At 41.2% G+C, this 12,643-nt stretch overlaps 1 protein-coding gene across 1 annotated transcript; it reads left to right on the forward strand.

Annotated features, from left to right (window-relative positions):
• Positions 1–279: 279 nt before the first annotated feature.
• Positions 280–12,100, forward strand: dna2 (DNA replication helicase/nuclease 2; the record flags this gene model as incomplete). Its single annotated transcript, XM_079217365.1, has 25 exons — positions 280–309; positions 795–857; positions 1,385–2,255; positions 2,628–2,736; positions 3,043–3,192; positions 3,403–3,586; positions 3,732–3,880; positions 4,208–4,330; positions 4,533–4,773; positions 4,921–5,035; positions 5,684–5,840; positions 6,060–6,251; positions 6,406–6,648; positions 6,797–6,910; positions 7,018–7,127; positions 7,419–7,528; positions 7,665–7,793; positions 8,157–8,249; positions 8,435–8,628; positions 10,416–10,505; positions 10,643–10,856; positions 11,075–11,164; positions 11,336–11,521; positions 11,684–11,839; positions 12,056–12,100. 25 exons carry the CDS (start codon positions 280–282, stop codon positions 12,098–12,100), a joined length of 4,158 nt encoding a protein of 1,385 aa, XP_079073491.1.
• Positions 12,101–12,643: the final 543 nt, after the last annotated feature.

The following is a 12,643-nucleotide window of genomic DNA, read 5'->3' on the forward strand; positions in this document are numbered from 1 at the left end:
AAAAGAGGACTTCAAACGTTGGAGCAGTCCGGTAGTTTTCACAGAAGATGAACGTTAGCTAACAGTATTAGATACATCAACATTATCCTGGTTGTGGAGCTGTAGAGTCGTTCAAAACTAAGCAGACGATGCTCTCTTCGGATATCTGTGTCGGTCAACTGATTCCGGTGAGGTGACGACACCGTGGTTTGATGAGCTGAAAGGTATCGCTAATAAACGGCTCATTTAACGTCACCTCGCGCATAAGTACACGCACATGTGGTGGTTTCATCTGCCACCATGAACAGGACCAAACTGAAGAAAACCAAGGTGAGTACTGAAGGTTTCGCTCACCTCGCTGTTGTTTTTCTACAACAACAACAGCAGCAGCAACATGACGAGGATTTAAACACGTATAGTGTAATGAGAGAGTATAACGTTAACGGTTAAACGTGGCACCTGTCATAGTTTATTATGTCCGCAGTCTCTGATTCACTCCGTTGAGTCTATGTCTGGTTTCATGAATTTATATCAAGGGAGTAGGAAACCAGAAAACACTTTATTCATACATTTATATTGAGACGTTTCACACAACTGAGGTTTTAAAAACTGAAATTGCTGTTACCAGTAGTTCATTGCTGACCAATGCGTGGTTGTTGATGCCTTGTTGTGAGGTTTTGGTTCCTCAAGTCCCTTTTCTCTACGGTCTTAAATGTAAAATGTGCTGCTCTGTTTGAACCTGATGTTTCTTTGGACAACAGACAAATGGCACCAAGTGAAATGCTGGTAAATGTTTACTTTGTGGTTTCTGTCAGACACCTGAGCTGCCAGGGCAGAAGAACATCTCGTCCTTCTTTTCCTCTCAAAACCACCAGAAGGTACTTTTTTCTTATTTGCAGCATTTTAACCTTTTAAAAAAAAGTCTTGATGGGACTTTCAAAACCACATCTTAGTATTGATACGTAATGTCATTATGGATCATTTCGAAATTAGTAATAATTAGTAATGTACATGTATTTTCCAAATAGATAGCCATATATATTGTTAATTTCACCTGGTAACAACAATCGCATAAGTTAATAACAATGCATAACTTATAACTGTACATTTCTATAAATGTTTTTTTTTTTTTTAAACCAGAAAAAGACATCTGTGCCTTTTTTCGTTTTGCTTGTTAAACTCAAACTTTTTAAACACTTCTTTAAGTTGTTTTGGTCAAGGATGTTACTGATTTAATCATATTGTTGTTTTACTTATGTTTATCATCTGTTATTTACTTGCTTGTCTCTTTTCTTAACTTTTCCATTTCTATGTACTATTGTATTTCTCTATTTACATAAACAGTGTACTACTACAAATTTGTATGTAATGTATCAACATTCTCGTTTTACTGTGTTTGTTTTAGGCCTTGTCGTCTTCCACAAAATTCCCAGGCGCTGCGCTTGCCAGGACTGAACCTCTGATCAAAGATGGTGAAACCTCTGCATTCAGACCCCATTCCCCCTTAAAGAGGAGTGTCCTTGGAGATCTTGAAAACGTCCTGCTCTCCTCGCCCGAGCTTCTCTCTGTGCCTGAGACCCCCAGCAGTCAGATCAGGCTTGCTTCCCCTTCTTCTGCCAGAAATCCAGCTGGACTGAGCCCCCAGTCCAGCAGAGCGGTGGCGAGCCTGGAGCAGCTCGGCCAGCTGTCCCCCATCTGTCGTAGTCCCCGCTCCAAAGGGCAGAGTGCACGGAGAGTTATGACTAAGGAGGGAAGACGAACCAAGCGGGAAGAGGGATGTTCTGTCTCCGTTAAAAGAGTCATCAGCCCTCAAGAGTCTCACAATGCCAAGAGACCAAGAAATGTCAATATACAGACACAAAGAACTGTGCTCAGCCCCACAGTAGCTGGGCCTGTGATTGGCATTTTGAAGACGGCTCATTTTTCAAGGGACCAGTCAGAGGGTCAGTCGGAGAGTCACAGCAGAGGCACTGAAGTGGTCTTCAATGACAACAAAAACTCTTTTGGGGAACAGAGAAAACACCAGGATAAGATAAATGAATATGAGAAAAATTCTGGTTTTACTGTGATAACAGAGCAGAAAGCAACTGAGGTGAAGGAAACTCACCCTCTTATTGCTCACAGGCACAAACCTAGTGCTCAAATTATCACACCTGCAACGAAGAGAAGTGCAAAGGGGGGAGAGATTGACCGTAACAAGGCCGGAGCTACAGCAATGACCTCATCAAATGTAGACGGACACAATGTCACCGCTTCGCATCAGGACCGATCTGGGGGTACGCTGATGGAGTTGGAATTTTAATTGCCACCTACTACATATTTTGTAGATAATTAGCTATCACTATTTTTGTCCAATTATTGTATCTTTCATTGGAAAATCATGGAGTTTGAAAGGGTTTTCTCCTCAGCAAAGTGTCCGTGAGATGGGCCCTCAGTTAAAAACATGGTATTTCCTACCAACAATGCAGCCTTTAAGATGAGGAAAAGACCAGATTTAAGCTATTTAACAATCCTATGGAATCCCTGATGATTGTATATTGAATGTCATCTTCATGGTATTAATAATATATTACTACCATATACATGCAGCTTTATTTTACAACCCTTTCTTTCCCCGCTAACTTCTTTTTTGCAAAAAAACAAAACAGGAATGACGTCATCGTGTCCTATGGAGGACATGTTGGACGAGAGCTGGTTTACAGAGCATATGGATCATAGTGAAGGTCTAGTCACAGAGGATAAATCAAAAAAAAAACGGTGAGAGACACATGAACACACTAGCTTGGATAATTGTGTTGCATAGTTTGAGTTTTAGGCAATGATCAAATCTCTCATGTCAATAATTAAGGGGGAAGATTAACTAAAATATGAGAGCTTAACACTGAGTATATGTAGCTTAAAGCACCTACCTTGGTGACCAATAAGCTGCTGAAAATCTGTCAGTTCATCATTATGTAGGCAGGTGTTTAAATTAATTCAGATTTTTAGAAATGATGCATGGCAGCTGATTAAAAAAATTAAAATAATGCATCCATATATAATATGTCTTCTCTGTTCAAACAGTAAGGTGCCAGACCATGTGATCCTTTCTGGAGGCCTAAACAACCGCTACTGGGTTTTAGATGTGGAGGAGAGGCCTGGCCTCAAAACACTGACCATCTCATGCTCCAAATCTCTACATCCAACTGAAACGTGTCTGTTGAAAGATGGATGGTAATGCCTTGTGTCTTCTGTCCTGTTTACATTGTTATTCAATTACTTATTTATAATTGTGCTATACATCAAACTTCTCCCCACAAAGCCCGGATTTGTGAAAGTAGCGCTGAATTTTCACATTCATTATGTACAGTGTTTTTGTTTTCATTATATTTGTGTCTCTGTCATCTTATCCGTATAAAATGATCATTCTTTTTGTATTTCCAGGGAAATCACGCCTGTTTTCTGTGGCGATGTGGTGCATCTAGAGGGCTGCTCTGATGACGGATCCTGGGTAGTGGGCAGGGAGCAGGGCTTCCTGGTTTTACTACCTGATAGTCTCATCTCAGGTACCAGCATCTCTAACTCCATCCGTTGCATGAGACGTGCAGTACTAGGAGATATGTTCAAGGTAAAAATCTTTACTAATATCAGTACCCGTTTTTATGTTTGTCGATTGTGTATTTTTTCCTATTTTATCTTGAAATGGCCAGTACACTCTCACACACAATGCTATTCTTTACCTTCTCCTGTTCTTTCTGTTTTCCGTGATGCAGAGTTTTGACGGGGGCTCAAAGCAAATGCTGAACGGCACCATAGTCCATGAAGTCTTCCAGAGAGCAGCTACAGCCAAAGAATTTTCTTTAGAGACACTGTCTAAGATGGCTGACCAAGCCCTGTGTCGTCCTCAGTACCTGGGAGACATGTAAGTGGTCAGGTTATACCCTCCCTCATTAGATGCAATGCTATGAATAGGCTACAATTATCAGAACAAAAGGAACATTCAGGCTCCCCCATGTGGCTCAAAGGTGTACTGCACATATAACTGTTGGCGATGCTAATACAATCTCCTGCACCCTACCTGTGCGTCCCAACCTAGTCCTTACATGGTGCCACAAACCTGTTCATGTGTGTAAATATTTGGGAATGTTTCTGGTATATTTAACAATGTGTTTCATGTGATGTGTCCACTTCATGTTTGTGTGCATATTCTTTGGTTTATTATGTTTGTGTTTTGTCCATTAATCTCTAGGTACAGTTTGGGTGTAACCCAGGAAGAGATGAAGCAGGAACTGCATGATTATCTGCCCTCACTGGAACATTGGGCAAAGGAGTACCTGAGCTCCCCAACACCAAAAGCCATCAACTTAAAAATGTATGTATACACACGGAGCTCTAAAGATTTGCAAACAAAACTTAATTAGCTGTTCGACCTGACTTTTTTTATTTTTTTGTCCATATCTTGTATTAATCTGTCTAACAAATATCAAAAGTCTAATTACCTAAAACGGACATATAAACGGCTCTTTAAAGTAACGAAAACCGTATTCACACCATCTCTCTCTTGATGAACTCAGCAACAGCAGACCTCCGAGCAGATGTCAGGACTCCTCAACTTTTGTCACTGTAGCAGAGCTGGTAGATATAGAAGAGAATGTGTGGTCACCGAGATTTGGTCTGAAAGGGAAAATTGATGTAACGGCGCGGGTTCAAATTCAAAAGCCAAGAAGCGGCAGTCACAGAACGTCGGAGGAGAGGACTGTACCCCTGGAGCTGAAAACTGGAAAGGAGTCCAACTCGATAGAACATCGCAGTCAGGTTGGTGGACCACAGCGGGCTCAACTCAGTAGACGCGCATACGTAGACGGGTGGGGTCAATGGAAAAGGCAGGTTGACGCTGATGTACGCAAATTGAATCAAGTCTACTTTCAAGATGTCCAAATACAAGTGTCTTTCTGTGTGTAGGTGATTCTTTACACTCTGATGAGCTTGGAGAGATACAACTCTGAAGCTGGCCTCCTGCTTTACCTCAAGACTGGCAACATGCACCCTGTAGTGGCCAGCCACATGGACCGCAGAGGTACAGTGCTCCCACAAGAGCTCGACCAACTGGCCCAACAACAGTTTTAAACATTCCTATCAACATATTTTTCAAAATATTATTTTATATCATTAATAATTGTAGAATCTGAAGCCTGTCAGGATAAGTCATTTAGTAGGCCGATATATTGTCCCAGAAATATCTGCGATATACTATTTTCTTAAGTCTATTTTGTGCTGCTGACATAATAATATTAAAATTACAGTACACCCTTTAAAAGAAAAATGTACTTTTAATTTTTAAAGATATTCAGGAATTGGAATGTAAAACAACATATATGATGTTCTAAATAATGAAAACGTTAAAAAAAACACAACCAAAATAATATCAACTCTTAACAAAAATGTGCAAATTGAATAATACTAGCGAAAACCCTGCTGTTTATTCTATTGTGTCCATATCTTGGATGATAAGTCGATATAGTACATATTGTTATTGGACTATATAATCTTGTATAAATGTGTTATTTATTTTACACATTTACAGTCTCCCTTCAACTACATTGTGTATGTTTGAACCACAACACGATGCTGCAGTGAAAACAAAGAAGAAGGAGCCTAGTCTTATTACATTATTTCACAGCAGCATCTCTGCCATCGCTTTATTGCTGAACTCTGTTTGTCTCAGAGCTGCTGAAGCTGAGGAACACCCTGGTTCATCACATTCACAACTGTGTGGAGAAAGAAGCCAAGCGGAGCCGGTTGTCTAAACTTCCTGAGATCCTGACCGACAGACAAACCTGCCAGTATTGTCCTCAGAAGAGAAACTGTGCTTTATATGAAAGGTAACTTTTTGAACTCATGTTGCAGCCATGGAAATTGTAAACATTATGATTTTTATTCAACTTATCAGTGAACTGTTTGTTTGTATACAATAATCTATTAATACAGAAATGGTTAGATTAAATTGTTTTATGGAGCTCATTCTATCTATCTTGTCCTAGTTTCTCACCACTTCCTCTCTTATCATCCCTCTTTCCTTCTTCTCAACACCCGTCCTTCAGGGCGGTCAATGGCAGCGCTGCAGACGACTGCGAGGATGTTGTGCGTGACTTCCTACAGCAGGAGACGGGTCACCTGATCTCACCACAACTAAGCTATTTCTCTCATTGGCTGCTGCTCTGCTGCCTTGAGGCTGCCAGCATGGAGGCCAAGAATGGCCGAAAGCGTGTGTGGCTTCAGACGGCTGAGGAGAGGTAAAAATCGGTCCGCTCAAATTTAGACATGTAAACACTCTCAGTAATGTAAAATCCAATATTGGATACCAAAACGTGTGTAAAGAATAAGACCCTTCATACTGTATGGATCAGTTAATACACAGTACTTGTTTCATCTGACCTGTGTTGCTAGTGAGAAGAATGGGAGCTGTGTGGGGAACGTGCAGGTCAGTGGGCCAGTGACCGTGCAGTCTGAAGGGGTTTTCCTCCATCGTTTCCAGCGAAGCAGCGTGGTGCCACAGGAGGGTTTGGCCAGCAGCAGTTTGGCCAGCGGGGATCGCATTGTTGTCAGTGACCAGACAGGTCGACTGGTTGGTTTGGCAACAGGATACCTGCGTGAGGTCAGCGAGACATCGATCAGCTGCACTCTGGACAGGTGAGAACAAACCAACATACAGTATATGTAACTGCCATCTGAAGTGTTTCAACCAAAAGAAAACTACAGGACAGCTAGTTGTAACAGCTGCTCAGTTGAAGTCACTCATTCGATTTACACACGCTTTGTTGTATAATGTGTTTTATAGAGACTTGTCCAAGTTTAGTGGTGTGTTGTTTCGATTGGACGGGGATGAAGGTGTGGTGGGCCTCAGCACTCATCTCACCAATCTCTCCAGGCTTATGGAAAACTGTCAGGACAGGTAGCTACAGTAAAATACAAAGAATGTATCTAATGGCAAAATCTACCTGTTGCTCGGAGGAAATTAACAATTAAAACAATAGCCTCAAACATTTTATATTTGTGCAGTGATCGCCTGAGGGAGCTGGTTGTTGACCTTCGTCGTCCAGAGTTTATTTACAACCTCAGTTCTGTTCTGCCAAGAGAGGCTAAGGACACTGTGGCCAATATCCTCAAAGGTGACAAAGCCACGCTGCTCTGTTTCTCCACTCTGCCTTTGTCTCGTTTTCTTTCTTATCTCCTTTCCTTTATTCAATTGTATTCTGCCATTCTTTTTGTGTGGGACAATACTACAAACTAAGTTTAGCACAGTTGCGTAGTTGTAGTTTCACACTTAAATCAATAATAGAAAATGTTCTAACAATGAACCTATTATTGTTCAGGTTTGGTTTTAATGCGTGCGTGCGTGTGTGCGTGTGTGCGTGTGTGTGTGTGTGTGTGTGTGTGTGTGTGTGTGTGTGTGTGTCCAGGTCTAAACAAACCCCAGAAGCAGGCCATGAAGAAGGTGTTGTTATCTAAAGACTACACACTGATTGTTGGCATGCCAGGCACGGGCAAAACCACAACCATCTGCACCCTGGTAAACTTCTCACCATGCTTTAAAAACCTCACCTGAACCATAAATTAACATTATCTACTCCAAGTGAGACCAGAACTCTAACCCCCTCTCTTCACCGTTCTCTTTCCTTCTTGCTCTTCCTCACGTTTTCTCTCAGGTTCGCATCCTTCACGCATGTGGGTTCAGCGTGTTGCTGACCAGCTACACCCACTCTGCTGTTGACAACATCCTGCTGAAGCTAAAGCGCTTCCGGGTTGGGTTTCTGCGTCTTGGGCAGGGGCAGAAGGTGCACTATATTTTGATGTTATTCAATGTGTTCAGTACAGCATAGAAAATAAGCATTCACTTCCCACATTTTGTTTTCTGTAAAAAAAAAAAAAAAAGGTTATTCCATTCTCTTATAATAATAATAATAATAATAATAATAATAATAATAATAATAATAATAATTTGCATTAAAGCACAAATCACTATTAAATGTATACAATAAACATTTGGGCGATGGATTAATCTGTATTTAAATTATTTAATAGCTGAACAAATAAATTAACATTTTAGAACATCCAATGTCTTCAACTCTTGTGTTTTGTTTTTTTTTTTCTTTTTTCCTCTGACTGATTCCTCTCCTGTTTTCTGCCGGCCTCTCCAGGTTCATCCAGACATCCTGCCCTATACAGAGGAAAGTGCCAAAAAGAAGGGAGTTCATACTCTGTCAGAGTTGGAACAGCTTTATAACAAGGAGGTGAGGCGTTAGGTTGTGGAATATCATAATTGCAACAACTTCGACTAATTTATAGACTCTGAAATCAACATTTTCACTTTTTTTTTTTTTCTGCATAAAGAAACTTGTTGATATTGTAACTTAACAACATTTGTATAAAATGAGATAATATCTTACCATTCAAAACCGATTTTCTCTCTGTCTAGCTGGTAGTGGCAACCACGTGTATGGGCATCAAGCATCCCATTTTCACAAGTCGCCGGTTTGATTTCTGCATAGTAGACGAAGCGTCACAGATCAGCCAGCCTATCTGTCTGGGACCCCTGTTCTATGCCAAGAGATTTGTCCTGGTGGGAGATCACCAACAGCTGCCACCAATAGTACAAAATCAGGAGGCGAGGTAAAGTGTGTAGATGAGGTATATGTTGATAGAATGATAAAATCAAAACTAGTGGGCTAAAGGAACACTTCACCCTTAAAATGTGAATTAATTATCATTTATTCACCCTGTGTTACCTTGAATTATTGAAAAAAAAGGCACGGCCGGGACTACATTTCACCCAGATACAACAGATACGCTTTTCTGATTGGCTATTCGTGTCGCCCATTTCTTTTTATTGATTGGCAGGGGATTCGGGGAGACGCGCTTGATTCCTCCATGGTGAGGGCAGCGCGACCAGGTCATGTTTGCGCGCTGCGGCACATTAAATAGCTTAGAGGTTTTTTTCAGCGTGAGAAATACGATGTGTGGCGGGAGGGTGTGACTTAAGACCGAAATGCGTGACAGTCACGCTCAATGCGTGACACTTGAGAGCCCTGTTTTTATCAAAAAAGCGTTAATTTCCAACCCTTTATTCAAAAACAGAAGTGACAGTGCAAAACATCTTCAGAAAGTGCACAAACAGGTTTCTCCTTGAACATCCCTGAGCTGTTAATTAAAACAATAAAATGGACTAACACTAAAAACATACACATCTATGCTTTACATCTGCCAAATGTGAGCCCTTTGTACTGTAATTGATCCCTCCAGAGGCTGCATTTACATACCCTGCTTTATCAATATGTATGAAATACTGGGACAGAGAGAAGCTGTACTGCTCCATATAGAGCGTCCTCTTCCTTAAACTCTTTCATTCTGGGTCTCTTATGACCACGACGTCACGTTGTTGGCTAAGCCCAACGACGTGATTTGCTTCATTCTACTTTGAGTAAAAAAAAACAAAAAACCTGCAGCCAGATCCGCCGGTTTAACGTTGACGAGTGACTGGTGAACTGAACCAGACCGGTGGGTGACGGCATGTTTCATCACGTTACGTTTTTTTACAAGCAAGACTGAACTGTAACGGAACATAAAGTAACTTTAACGACAATACACAACCCAAACACGTTAGCTAACGCGATAGCAAGCTGACTAGCTTCCATTAAAAACTAGTTTGAGGAACATGAAGACGCTGATTGGCCAAGACTCGACTTGTCAAAGATCTTCTATTTTTGAGAACATCACAACCTCAGCTTTTCTCGTGTCTCACTCCAATCTCAGAAACGCTGGCCGGCCAGTTGCTCTGCTCCGCTCTTTTTTTTTCTTCTCCGCGACTTATTGCCCGACGTAATAATCGCGCGACACAACGAATCGATAATGAAATTCGTTGCCAACACTTTTGATAATCGATTTTTATCGATTCGTTGTTGCAGCCCTAAATTTAAGTAAATAGAGGCCAGATTTAACAACAGCAAGACACGACTTTTGCTGTATGAACAGACTCTCGGGAGACGGGAGTGGCGGAAGTGTTTTTAAGTAGTAAAATTTGGAGATAAATGCTTGTTTGGGAAGTGCTGAGTGTACGACAGGATAAACTATACTTTGACTATACTGCATGAGTTGTATAAAGGAAGTTTTGATTTAGTTTTTCTGCTAAACAAGGCCTCCATTTATCCACTCCATTCATCAAGGATTTTCACTTTTGGATTCTCCGTTCACTGTGGAGGCGTTTGAAAAAAAACTAAGTTGAGTAAGTCATGACAAATGTTTATGATAAAGGTGAAGTATTCCTCTAGTGCAGTTATTGTAGTTATTTGTCTTCATGATGGTAAAACAAATAGGAAATGCAGGGTCATTTTGGTAATGAATGTAAAGTGAGAATAACGTCAATAGAAATATCAGTTCGGTAATTATTCTTTTTCCTCTAGGTCACTTGGGATGGACGAAAGTCTTTTTAAGCGTCTAGAGCTCCATAGTGAAGCAGTGGTGCAACTCAATGTACAGTACCGGATGAATAGGTAAACCTACACACAGACAACACTATGAGCTCATCCAAGAACATTCAAATGGCATTTTAACTCTTATTCACAAGCACAATAAAAGCATTCCCATCACTCTATAATAAACTGTGTGTGTGTGTGATCTGTGTTTTTAGGCAGATAATGTCTCTCAGTAACTCCCTGATGTATGAGGGCCGGCTTGAGTGTGGATCAGAGAGGACGGCCACAGCCCTGCTCACCCTGCCCTTCCTGCTCTCTGTTCAGTTGGAGCTTAGTTCCTACTCTAAGGCTCATCCACAGCACGACCTGGCTTGGATACATGCCACATTGTTGCCCAGCAGCCCTGTTTGTTTCCTAGATTGCTCCATGGTTGGTTGAAAGTGCACGCCAATGTTTTACTAGCCAAGTTTTTACCTATTATTAGCTACGATGATTGACACATATTTTATTAGGTCTGCTTCCTCATGAAAGGTCAAGGAAGGAAGTCCGCTACCTTAACAGGCGAAGAAAGTTATTTATGTGAAATAAGATTGTTGTGAGTAAGACAATGGAGGTGTTCTGGTCTACATCTTGTTTTTCTCCTTTAGGTGCCAGCACTGGAGTCTGTGGAGAAGGGAGGCGTTAGCAATCACACCGAGGCTGCTCTCATACACCGGTTACTTTCACTGCTGATGAAGGTACATCAGTTGCATGCATTGATGTGTATTTATGGAATAATACAGTGTGTTTTTAAAGTCTTGACATAATTCTTAGGGTCATGAAGTGTTCTTAATACAGTGGGGGCGGATATAGTAATAATTGGTGGAGCTACTTATTGTACTAACCCCTGCTTATTTTACTTTCTTCAGGCAGGGTGTAAGCCCAGTGATATAGGAGTTATTGCCCCCTACAGGCAGCAGTTAAAGAGTATCTCTGCTCTGCTGCAGTCCTCTGCTTTCACTGGTGTGGAGGTGAATACAGTGGATAGATACCAAGGACGGGACAAAAGTCTGATAATTTTTTCTTTTGTCAGGAGCACTGCAGAGGAAGGAAATGTAAGTGTTTCTCTTCCATTGCCTTTTTTTTTGACTCGTTCTGTCTTCTCTCAGCCTTTTTTTGACTCGTCCTGTCTTCTCTCAGCCTTAATCTCTGCATCAGTGAACTAGCAAATGATCCGGTGACCCTGACCTGCTTCTCTGCTGCGTCTCCTTTCACAGTTAGGAGAACTGTTGAAAGACTGGCGTCGCCTCAATGTAGCCATTACCAGGGCTAAACACAAGCTGCTGATGGTGGGGTCCATCACAACGCTACGACGCTACGCACCTGTGGAGAAGCTACTCAACCACCTGCAGCGAGAGAACATGATATCCTTTAATTACTAAATAATCTTTAATGGGAGTACTGTTTGCATTAACTCTAGTAATTTATTGCAAATGGTGGCGGAGGCTACAAGACTGCTTCTAAGCCATTTTTTAATGGCTGTGTGGTTATTGTGTGGCTATCTGTGTTCTTGTTGCATGTCGTCTTTGTAGACGCAGAATACATAGAGAAGAAAAGTTTTTCCTGAACCCTTACTTCACATTGTCCAGCTCCCCCCAGCTGCACACAAGGCCTTACCATGCATGTCCCTGTGATGGTCTATGGAGCCACGTGGTGCTTCAAGGTCACCTGTCTGTCACCTGTGGATCACCTCATCAGTCAGAGATTTTATTCCAATCTGCAAACTGCACTGAATGATCTGAAGGGTGGGATCAGAATCATTGCTGTCCTGTCCATCTTTTGGGAAAAATAATATTGCTAAAAGTCTCAGTGGTATTTGCAGCCTATAGTCACTGCCTATCACTTCATGTTAAAGCCCAACCTCTTATTATTTTTTTGTACGTCCTCACAAGGATTTTATGGCCTGTAATTGGATATACAGATTGTACTATATTACACCTAAATAACCCGTAGGCTTTAGAAGGGACACTGTCAGTAAAAGTAAAAGTAAAAGTCACTGAATCAGCTACAACAGTCGGATAAGCTCAGGAAGGTCTATCAGGGAACTGAAACACGGCCTTAAGGATGAAACCTTTAGACTTTAAACCGAAAAGTGAACTATTTTACAGTAAATTTAATTGATTTTTTTTTTTTTTTAATTATTTTTTATCGACCAAATCAATGTCTTTTGTTGCAGC

Source organism: Taurulus bubalis (genome assembly GCF_910589615.1).
Source record: "Taurulus bubalis genome assembly, chromosome: 4".
NCBI classification, from domain to species: Eukaryota; Metazoa; Chordata; class Actinopteri; order Perciformes; family Cottidae; genus Taurulus; species Taurulus bubalis.